This window comes from Botryllus schlosseri, chromosome 10, assembly GCF_051294905.1.
Source record: "Botryllus schlosseri isolate E-star chromosome 10, Bs_hap1, whole genome shotgun sequence".
In the NCBI taxonomy this organism is placed as follows: Eukaryota; Metazoa; Chordata; class Ascidiacea; order Stolidobranchia; family Styelidae; genus Botryllus; species Botryllus schlosseri.
Genome location: NC_137245.1, coordinates 28,247,979 through 28,259,738, shown reverse-complemented (window position 1 = coordinate 28,259,738; position 11,760 = coordinate 28,247,979). Strand labels below are relative to the sequence as shown.

General features: G+C 37.3%; 1 protein-coding gene across 1 annotated transcript; it reads left to right on the top strand.

The window, feature by feature from the left end:
* Positions 1 to 339: 339 nt before the first annotated feature.
* On the top strand, positions 340 to 11,426 carry LOC145447679 (transmembrane protein 65-like). Its single transcript, XM_080325938.1, has 8 exons — positions 340 to 1,077; positions 2,089 to 2,228; positions 2,983 to 3,027; positions 5,179 to 5,246; positions 5,305 to 5,359; positions 6,887 to 6,929; positions 6,989 to 7,094; positions 9,939 to 11,426. Exons 1-8 carry the CDS (start codon positions 902 to 904, stop codon positions 10,050 to 10,052), a joined length of 747 nt encoding a protein of 248 aa, XP_080182064.1. The 5' UTR covers positions 340 to 901; the 3' UTR covers positions 10,053 to 11,426.
* The last annotated feature ends 334 nt before the right edge of the window (positions 11,427 to 11,760 follow it).

The window sequence follows — 11,760 nt, the reverse complement described above, 5'->3', positions numbered from 1 at the left end:
TTTAGGGTCCGTTCTCCGCTTCCTCCGCTGTCTCCGCTGCCTCCGCTTCTCCGTCTTTTAGGGATGCCCTACCGTATACGTTTACGTTGGGGCCTTATTACGTTGTAACTCCAAATGATAACAAAGGAAAGAATTGATTTCGATTAATACAAACGTAAAACGGCATAACTATAAAATCCGGTAAAGCGCTATTGGCGAAAGCAATAAGCGAAATGTATTTACTGTTGTGTCAGTGTCAGTTACAGCTCGTGAGTGAATTGGCATTTTTAATTTCTTACTCCGAGTTGTTTAAATTTTGGTTGTAAAGTGAGAGCACCAACCCTATCGGAATGTAGGGGTGAAGGTTCTCACTAGTTATACAGGTGCAAAGTCTATTGTTATTGAATAGGCTACAATAGCTACATGTCTGTTGCGCTTGCCGACGTTCGCTTGAATCGTGATACCGGTTTTCTGTTGTATATGATGTTCTTGCAGATTGAGATTGCAGTTATTGCTGGCTCAGAGATTCAGAGTCATCACTATACCAAGTACTAACAGTGCCGTAGCCAGGAGTGGGTTTTGCGATCGAAATCTCGTCCATTTTGAGCTCAAAAAACTGTCCTTTTGGAATGCCTGTTCTGTCTCCCATATTTTGCAGCTCATTTCCAATTCAGTAATCAGTTATTAGTAGTTGTGTTATAGTTGGTTGGTTGCGGTAATTATCAGACAGTTACTTGTGATTCATAGGTTGTTAGTGGAACTTATTTCTAGTTCTATTTACACATTTCGAAAATCAGAGCTTTTACAAACTTCGTTGCCTATACTCTTGGTTTGCAGGAAATAATTTCCAGTTGAAACAACTCCGTCTAGAATAATTGGATTGGACTTATTTTGATTCTACAATACCACTGATCTCCTTGTCATGGCAAGGAAGCCCCTGTTGCATCTCCGCCGATTTATGCCCTGGATGGAACATCGTCCCGCAAGAAGCTTTCATAAATTCACCGTTAATTGCATGTTGCTGCCTAACAAGATAAGTTGTCTGCCGCTGTTTGTTCCTTGCCGATGGGAATCGTATTCAAAGCAGAAGGCGAAACGGTTGGTCTTGTGATTATGGCTGGCAAAATTCGAGTACTCAAGTGATTCAATTCTGAATCGAGTATCGCTCATGATGGCGTCGTAACAGTATGGATGATATGAAAAGTTTAAATATATACACATATGCGACCACAAAGAACACAATACCGGGTACCAGTTCTACATCATGTTAAAAATGATTCTGTGTTATTTCCAGGGTCGTAACCAACTGACAATGTTCCGAGCCGCTAGTCAGTCCCAGTTTTATGGTTTTGACTCGAGTCAATTTCAATTCACCACCGAGTCAAGTCCAAGTCAGTGAGTAGACGATCGAGTCCAAGTTATTGTGTTCACTCTTCATAGTTTTGAGTTCAATCTGGTTCAACCTGCTTTTATCGACTATGCTCGAGTGATATAGAATGGCTCGCATTCATAATATCGTAAATTTCCGCAGTCTTAGCAGTTTCTGGGCCTATTTTCCAAGTATCAGGACTGATAGACAAAATATCAATGCGGTGACTTTATTATTCTTTGAAGTTACAATGAAATGTTTGTCTTGGCCGTCCTAGTCTCGAGTCTCAAGACTTGGTTCGAGTCATGCGCCATGGCTCGAATACAAGTCGAGTCAATACACAAATTGACTCGAGTCGAGTCATTTTATGCATTTGGAAATATGACTCGAGTCATTGCAACTCTGGTTATTTCATTTCAACCACGCCTATTTCATTGCACTTTGTGACAATGTTGCGGGTCAATCACGATTTCACATATACGTCATTTCCAGTAACGTGTGTAGCTGTGTACTACATGTTTCGTATGCTGCTATACGACCAAATGAGGTTTCAAGGCTTCTACAGTGGAAAATAATATTGAAACTATAACTTTTGCAGAGCTCAAAAAAGGTCATGTCTCACTGCTAGATATGCATCATCAGAATGAATGCTCGATTCAGTTTCGAGTACTCCAAGCATTGCTCCCAGCCCAAGTTATGATTTGAAAAGGTAAACTCATTTGGAATCAATTTGTTTGCAGCACAGCAAATGGTCTACGTTCGATCAAAGCTGACATTAACCCGGAAAACGTGACATATTTTGTCTCGCTCTTCAGTGACGCCGAGAAGAAATGCCTTCTTGAAGCCCTTGATTCGAAAACGACATCCAAAGATGAGAACGGTAACATTCTTGGATCATTCAATCGTTCACTGTAGATTATCGAGTCTTTTTACTCCAAGAATTTGATTTGCTAGGCTATTGCAGATTAGCCTATATGAGCAGAGACCAAACCAGATTTTCAAAATATGCAACTTGAACTGGACTCACATTTCAAAACTGGCGATTTGAACTACAATCATCGGTATTCACTTTTCAAAACTCGGTATTAGAACTATTTACACTACAAAATCCACTACTAGAACTAGAACTACATTTGAAAATTAGTAACCAGAACTAGAGCTACTCAGTAGAACTACCGCCACCGGTATTTACATTTAAAAAACCACAACTAGAACTAGAACCACTCGAAAAACCAGTAGTTAGTTGACCGTCAACTTGCTACATTGGTAGTTTGTAAAATTCTGGCAGTGGCCTACCGAGGTTGAATGGACAGAACTTCATTATACAATTGAATGCTACATTCATATTGAAATGAACCCGACTATTTTCAGCAGACACTCGTCAGGGGCAATCGTCAGCAACTAGTAGAGAAGTGGAAATAACATTGTATATTAACAATCCTATCAGCAAACATGTTGTCATGAGCATGTTCTTTCGGGGTCTCTATTAGTTGCTGACGAATACTCCTGACGAGTCTCAGCTGAAAATATTCGGGTTTAATCCAATATGAACATATTATTCAATTGTATAATGAAGTTCTGTACCCCAAGATTGTCTTCAAATAGTGTAAGTTCATGTATGATTCTTTTTGCAGTGAAAGAGGATTCCTGTGGCGTGACCAAGAGGCAGCTTCGTTTAGGTATGTTGGCTGCTTGATAGTTATCCCATCTCGATGAATTGGCGTTTCTATAAATAATTCCTGGCCTCAAATAATGTTTACTGGCATTGAGTAGGAATTGGCAAGGCGAATATGTGATTCTGATCGGATAAGTCGTTCCAATATCAAATCACAATTTGAAGTTTCTTCATGCAGATTAGTGTTCAAAAATATCTTTTTTTTCAAATGTTACCGGCTACTTGATAAAATTGTTGAATATAGTAGGCTACCGTATTTACGATGGGTAATTCTATAATTAATAAGCGTAGAATATCATTCCATTCTATTTAGCATAGGCTACTATTTTTTTCAAATCAAAAATTTCACTTCTAAGATTTGAATTGAGCCAAATTTGTATCGTTTTTTTAAACAACCTAACGACAACCCAAGATTTGTAAAAAAATTATAATGAATCTAAAATTTTCGACTCTTGGGTACGCTATGAGCAAATTTTATCTACAACATTTATTTGGCTGACCCAAGATTTGAAAGGTATTATTTTTTATTATAAGAAATCCAAAATTTTTCACTCTTACAGCTACGCTACAAGTCAAATTTGATGCGCAGCGTTTTTTTAGCCAACCTAGCAGTATTATCACATAGCCAGTGAAATTTATAAGTCCTCTACAGGAATATCTCCAAACAGTATATTTCAACACGCATCTGTTGTTGTATTATATTTTTGTTATCAGTTGAGAGTCCATTTGTGTTGTTACTAAAATACAGGTTACGTTTTGTGGGCTGTTTTAGTAAAGCTCTGGTTCAATAAGATGGCAAAATTTCTACCCTTCATACTGGCATTCTTTTTGAATCAATATATATCTAATTACGTGTCGCAATGAACATCTGCTCTCCTGTATCAACGCGATAATAGTCCGTTCTATGCTTGGCTGAAAATTTATTTCCTTTTAAAGAAGACTGAAATAACAGCGTGGTGAATAATTTATTATAATAAAGCTTAACGCTGGCAAGACGGTGTTTTTCGATGTTTTGACAAGAAATGATTGACAGATATGTTGATTACAACAGCTTGATGCGATGATACATGCAATTGTTGCCTGACATGCTACACTTTTGACTTCATAACCCCAAAACAACCACAAAGTTAACCAGGGGTTGTAATTAAGTCACAAAATTCAACATTTTATAGTTTTTATTCAAGTTATAGGGTCAACTGTTCATTATCGAGTGCGATTCAGGTTCAACTTACTTTTTTTGAAACTCTTGGATTATATCGAAGGTCAGGTGTTCTTTATATACTCATTTTTCTCACTCTCAACATGTTGATTCAAACAGACGAAAGCCCATTTTTCGAGTATTGGTCCTGATACACAAGACTTGAGTTGAGTCATATGGAATGTCTCAAGTTCGAGTCATGCGCAATGACTCGAGTACAAGTCAATACACTAAGTAACCCAATTATAGTCGAGACATTTTCAGTTTTAAAGAAAATGACTCGAGTCAAAGAGAAATTGTGACTCTTGAGAGTCATTACAACCCTGCTTTACACCCGAATGCTCAATTGTCGCGTGTTATGTTATGTTCACTAAGGTTTTTCAAAGCTAATTTTTTTTAAATTTATTTGGCTATTTGAAAAAAATGTTAGGTTGGCTAAAAAAACGTTGAACACCAAATATTGCTCAATGCTAACTAGTAGATGTGAATCTATAGGAGTTTGAACATTTCGAATTTGTCATTAATTTATTTCTTCAAATTTCACTGTCAACCCCACGAAATTGTTTAGATGTGTAAAATAACGATGCACAACAATTTTTGCTCCATTCCGACCCGTATCAGTGAAGTTGTTGCAGGTTAAACTTTTGGATTTGAAAAGTCGCATTGACGGTGTGTAAGCCCGAAAGTATTAATGAAAAACTCGAATAACTTCGTTCCATGGGTTTTAGTTGCGTCAAATTTGTTTTTCACCGCTATGTTGGCAACAATTTCATGAAGTAGACCGTAAAATTTGAAATTTTTTTAACAATTTTATCATATAGCCGCAAAATTCGGAGAAAAAATCGGTCTTTTTGAACAACCCTAATGTTCACGGGCCATGTATAAGTTGTGTTGAGAGTTTTTAGATGATCGCTGCTACCCTGCTGGTGTAGCAGTTACCTCATTCAATTCTTACAGTTTTCATCCACAATTTTGTGCCGTTCGTTGGGTTTGGATTTTTGGACAACGCCATCATGATTTTTGCAGTGAGTGGCCGCAAGTTTTGTGATGGGCCGCGATAATAGCCACAGTTTGTTTTCATAGGGTGAATGTATCGATTTGACCATCGGAGTAACTTTGGGAATCTCAACAATGGCCGGTGAGTTGCAGTTTTTTCTGGCATGGTTTTTGCATGATATTAACGAATTGTAGGTTCGCTAATAATGCTTTTGGAAAAATTTCAGAATCGGCCTTTAGACGTGAAATATATTGGCAATTTTCATGACGTCACAACATGGTAGTGAGTCGGAGAGCTATCATCCGCAACTGATAGATTGGGAATATTCAAATATTTCTTATCGATTACAGGCATAAGTTGTCGAAATAGTCATCTGCGGCACTCAAGTAGGCTACAAGTATTGTAAATTTCTGTTCAAGTGAAAATAGATGTAGCGATTTCAAAGGATGTATTCTAGGCCTGCAGTATTGCCTAGAAAACTGAAGATTGTTTAGTAGTTCAAAGTAGGCAGAAACCAGTGTTGTGATGACTCGAGTCTTGACTCGACTTGACACGAGTCATTTTCTCAAAATACGGAAATGACTTGACTCAACTCGAGTCATTGCACATGACTCGATCCAAGTCAATTTCATTGTAATCACACTATTGGTGTTTCGTCCATTGGTACTGGAATAAAGTTATCACCTGATGAAGGAGCAGAGCTGCGAAAGCTCGTGTAACTATAATTAAGTTATATTCATACAAGTGGACGTTAAACAGGGTGTGGAAGCCATCAAAGTCTTATGTTTATATAAAAGTGAATGACAAAAAAATTGAAAATTTTCTGTTCACCCCGTGAAAGTGTTAGGTTGTCTGTAGAAACAATGTTCACCAAATTTGGTTCAATTTCAACCATTGGAAGCGGAGTTATTACCGTCAAAAAATTTAGATTATGAATAAAATAGTATTTATCAATGTTCCCTCTAAGCTGCACACGTGCGCAAATGCGCAGTGCTGCCATGGTCTCTGCGTACAAAAAATCTATGTTGCGCACAAAAAATTCGAAGTGATGACATTTTTTTAATCCTTACGCACTGTTGTCCAAGTGTCTGCGCGGTGAGTTGGTGAGTGTGCGCAGACCTGTCAAAAAATTAGAGGGAACATTAGTATTTACGGTGACCAATTATTTAATATAGTGGTGCCCACCGTAAATACTATTTTATTCAAATCCAAATTTTTCGACGGCAATAACTCCGCTTCCACGATTTGGAAGCGAACCAAGCTTACTGTACAGACATTTGCCATTCTTGTGCTGATATGAACGGAACTTAATTCAATGTGAAAGTTGATTCAGCAAATCTAATTCTAGTCTAGTTTGGAAAAAACTTTGTAGCTGTAATTATGATTATAATCTAATTTGAAAAAAACTGCAGTTGTGATTTTAATTCTACTCTAATATGGGAAAACTGAAAAGATTCTAGTCTGCTTTCTAGTTGATTTCGTCCAAATATAACAATGGCTATTAAGATATTCCGATAGATGTTGTAAAGTTTCGGGAATGCGCCAGATCTTTTGAATACCGTCTGACTACATCAGCATGATCAGTGAAGATGCTAGTTCTCGGTTTTACCGGCATAACCTAAAAAATCAGATGTCGGTCGGTCTGTAATCATAATTGATATCGTTCAGCTGCGGCGCTGGGAAACACCATTTCCGACATCGCAGGAATCGGGTAACGTAAAACTTGACCGAGAAATGGCGTCCAAAGCATTGAATTGCGATTTTCTTCAGGCTTGCCGGCTCTGTGGAGATGCTTTTCCTCAGGATCGGGCTGCCAGTGCCGGCTTTGACTCCAAAACAGGCAGAGGAAAAGTCTACGGTTGTCAGCTCCAACTTGGTAGGCAGACTTGGACTAAATGCTGGGCTTACAAAATGCCCAACTAGAACTATGGCTAATGACTTTTCAAAATGCAATACCAGAACTACAATTACTCACTTTTTGAAACTACAAACCAGAAGTAGAACTACTCGCTTTTTAAAACTCGTAACTAGAACCAGAACTAATCACCTCTTAAAACTAGAGCTACTCGCTTTGAAAACACTCAACTAGAAGTAGAACTACTCACTTTTTAAAACTAACAACTAGAAGTGCCGGTACTCACTTTTTAAAAAAGCAAACTAGAAGTAGAACTACTCGCTTTTTAAAACTCGTAACTAGAACCAGAACTAATCACCTCTTAAAACTAGAACTACTCGCTTTGAAAACACTCAACTAGAAGTAGAACTACTCGCTTTTCAAAACGAACAACTAGAAGTAGAACTACTCGCTTTTTAAAACTCGGAACTAGAACCAGAACTACTCACATTTTAAACTAGCACTACTCAACTTTAAAAACACTCAACTAGGACTGGAACTACTCACTTTTTTAAAATACAAGCTAGAAGTAGAACCACTCGCTTTTTAAAACTCATAACTAGAACTCAGAACTAGAACCAGAACTAATCACCTCTTAAAACTAGAACTACTCAAAAACACTCAACTAGAAGTAGAAGCACTCACTTTTTAAAACTCACAACTAGAACCAGAAGTACTCAACTTTTAAAACTAGAACTACTCACTTTTTAAAACTACAAACTAGAAGTAGAACTACTCGCTTCTTAAAAGTCGTAACTAGAACCAGAACTTCTCACCTATTATAACTAGAACTACTCACTTTTTAAAACTAGAACCAGAAGTACTCACCTTATAAAACTAGGACTACTCATTTTAAAAACACTCAACTAGGACTAGAACTATAAAACTACAAACTAGAATAGAATTACTCACTTTTTACAACTCACAACTAGAACCAGAAGCACTCAACTTTTAAAACTAGAACTACTCACTTTTTAAAACTGCAAACTAGAAGTAGAACTACTCGCTTCTTAAAAGTCGTAACTAGAACCAGAACTAGAACCAGAACTACTCACCTATTATAACTAGAACTACTCACTTTGAAAACGCTCAACAAGGAGTAGAACTACTCACTTTTTAAAACTAACAACTAGAAGTGCCGGTACTCACTTTTTAAAAAAACAAACTAGAAGTAGAACTACTCGCTTTTTAAAACTCGTAACTAGAACCAGAACTAATCACCTCTTAAAACTAGAACTACTCTCTTTGAAAACACTCAACTAGAAGTAGAACTACTCACTTTTCAAAACGAACAACTAGAAGTAGAACTACTTGCTTTTCAAAACGAACAACTAGAAGTAGAACTACTCGCTTTTTAAAACTCGGAACTAGAACCAGAACTACTCACATTTTAAACTAGCACTACTCAACTTTAAAAACACTCAACTAGGACTGGAACTACTCACTTTTTTAAAATACAAGCTAGAAGTAGAACCACTCGCTTTTTAAAACTCATAACTAGAACTCAGAACTAGAACCAGAACTAATCACCTCTTAAAACTAGAACTACTCAAAAACACTCAACTAGAAGTAGAAGCACTCACTTTTTAAAACTCACAACTAGAACCAGAAGTACTCAACTTTTAAAACTAGAACTACTCACTTTTTAAAACTACAAACTAGAAGTAGAACTACTCGCTTCTTAAAAGTCGTAACTAGAACCAGAACTTCTCACCTATTATAACTAGAACTACTCACTTTTTAAAACTAGAACCAGAAGTACTCACCTTATAAAACTAGGACTACTCATTTTAAAAACACTCAACTAGGACTAGAACTATAAAACTACAAACTAGAATAGAATTACTCACTTTTTACAACTCACAACTAGAACCAGAAGCACTCAACTTTTAAAACTAGAACTACTCACTTTTTAAAACTGCAAACTAGAAGTAGAACTACTCGCTTCTTAAAAGTCGTAACTAGAACTCAGAACTAGAACCAGAACTACTCACCTATTATAACTAGAACTACTCACTTTGAAAACGCTCAACAAGGAGTAGAACTACTCACTTTTTAACTACAAACTAGAAGTAGAACTACTCACTTTTTAAAACTAGAACCAGAAGTACTCACCTTATAAAACTAGGACTACTCATTTTAAAAACACTCAACTAGGACTAGAACTATAAAACTACAAACTAGAATAGAATTACTCACTTTTTACAACTCACAACTAGAACCAGAAGCACTCAACTTTTAAAACTAGAACTACTCACTTTTTAAAACTGCAAACTAGAAGTAGAACTACTCGCTTCTTAAAAGTCGTAACTAGAACTCAGAACTAGAACCAGAACTACTCACCTATTATAACTAGAACTACTCACTTTGAAAACGCTCAGCAAGGAGTAGAACTACTCACTTTTTAAAACTAGAACCAGAAGTACTCACCTTATAAAACTAGGACTACTCACTTTAAAAACACTCAACTAGGACTAGAACTACTCACTTTTTAAAACTACAAACTAGAATAGAATTACTCACTTTTTACAACTCACAACTAGAACCAGAAGCACTCAACTTTTAAAACTAGAACAATAACCGGTCAGTTTGCAAAATCCGCGACGAGAAGTAAAATGACTTGAAAATCCGCAACTAACTAGCTAGATTCAATTCCGAAGCCACTCAATAATTTATATTTTATCGGAATTATTGGATATAGAATCGGCATTTCAAAAGGACAGGGTTTCAAGTTCGAAATGGGAGGAGCCGATATTTACGGCGGGAAATTCTATAATGGATAATACTGAGCATCTCAACTTTTCATTCTACAAACTTGTTTCTCAGGGCAAAGCGTTTGGAATTGTTCTCGGTTGCCTGATCGGAATGTTCCCACTGCTACTTCTCGACGACAAACCGAGCGAGAAAGAGTTGACGAACCATGACTCGTCAGTAACTTGACCCCGTACAACCATAGAGACCCGTTTTTGGGGATGGCCAATGCCTAGGGCTGGGCACAATGGTTCGAGTACTCGTATCTGAATCGAGTATTGATTCGAATGGTTAGAGTCCAGTAGATATGATTTATCAAGTACTGGAATGATACACTCCTTGCCACGAAGACTCAATGTATCAACAAGATTTCGATAATATTTTCCAATGTGGAAACCTTGAAACCTCGATTGGTCGTATTGCAGCGTATGAAACATGTAGTACAAAGCTACGCACGTTACAGGAAAAGATATATGTGTGTATTAGGGCTCTTCAAAAATGATTTTTTTTCTCAAATCGCAGTGGCTACTTGATAAAATTGTTAGGTTACCTAATTTAAGCCTACACACCAAATTTGGTTCAATTCCAACCAGTGGCAGCGGAGTTATCGCCGTCGAAAAATTTGGATTATGAATAAAATAGTATTTACGGTGACCAATTCTTCAATTATTTATTATAGTAGTGCCCACCGTAAATACTATTTTATTCAAATCCAAATTTTTTGACGGCAATAACTCGGCTTGTACTGGTTGGAATTCAACCAAATTTGCTGAACATCGTTTCTCTACACAACCTAACACTTTCATGGAGTGAACAGAAAATTTTCAAATTTTTTGTTATTTACTTTTATACAATAAATAGAAACTTTCTACGCCTGTAGCAATGCGGCTACTGGTTGGAATTGAACCAAATTTGGTGTGTAGGCTTAAATTGGGAACCTAACAATTTTATCAAGTAACCAGTGCGATTTGAGAAAAAAAGTCATTTTTGAAGAGCCCTAATGTGTATAGACACAGCATTGATACAAATTGTTATGAAATAAGTAGGGTTACCACACGTCCTCTTTTAAGAGGATTTATTTTGGGCTCTGAGCGTGAAAGTTGACCGATCACAAAGTGGAAAAAATTCACCGATTTTGGAGAATTCTTCTCCGGTTTTGCAAGTCTCAAATTTCTGAAAAAGTGTCCTCTTTAGATTTCCAAAATATGGTAACCCTAGAAATAAGTATAGTAGAAAAAACACCAATTGATCTGTGTGGTTGCATGGAAGCATTGGAAGGGTCTCATCTCAACTTTCCACATCCTTCATACTGCCGTGACATCATGAACGATACTCAGTTTGAGTCCCAGCATACTCGATTCGGAATACTCCGGTACTCGATCTCGCACAGTCCAATGTCTGCACTCGGCGGCGTGCAGGCCTGGTGCTCGTCTCCTGTCTGTTTCCCACAACCTGACAGTATTGCATGCCTTTTATTCTGTGTCTTCAAGTTTTAACGTTTCTATGTGATGAGTCGAGCTTGCGTGGTGCTATTTGTTCAATAAAAACGACTCAAGATCAAGACCACGTGTAGTTGATGCTAGCAGCGCGGAGCGGATCGGCAAATTCTCCGGTCCTATTCCGATCCTGTTGTTAAAGCTCAGGTACGACTCCTAGTTCGGGTTCCAGAAATGACCGTGATCCGGCCAGAAAAATAGTAATTATCCACTCACAGGGTAGTATTGAATGCTGATTGAAACATTGCAAACAGGAAATTGAAAACTTGAAGATCAGACCAACCCTTATCTGAAGTAATTATGCCAACTTGGACTTGGCATGTGGTTTATTTCCATGAACTTTTTACTATTGATTCGAGGGTGCAAGATTCTAGGGGGGTAGGGCTGTCATATTCTTAGTA

Excerpts from the sequence above, each read along its gene's own strand:
- LOC145447679 (XM_080325938.1), top strand. The coding sequence starts at position 902 with ATGGCAAGGAAGCCCCTGTTGCATCTCCGCCGATTTATGCCCTGGATG. Across the intron at positions 1,078-2,088 it reads TCAAAGCAGAAGGCGAAACG|CACAGCAAATGGTCTACGTT; the intron begins GTTGGTCTTGTG and ends ATTTGTTTGCAG. Across the intron at positions 5,247-5,304 it reads ACGCCATCATGATTTTTGCA|GGTGAATGTATCGATTTGAC; the intron begins GTGAGTGGCCGC and ends TTGTTTTCATAG.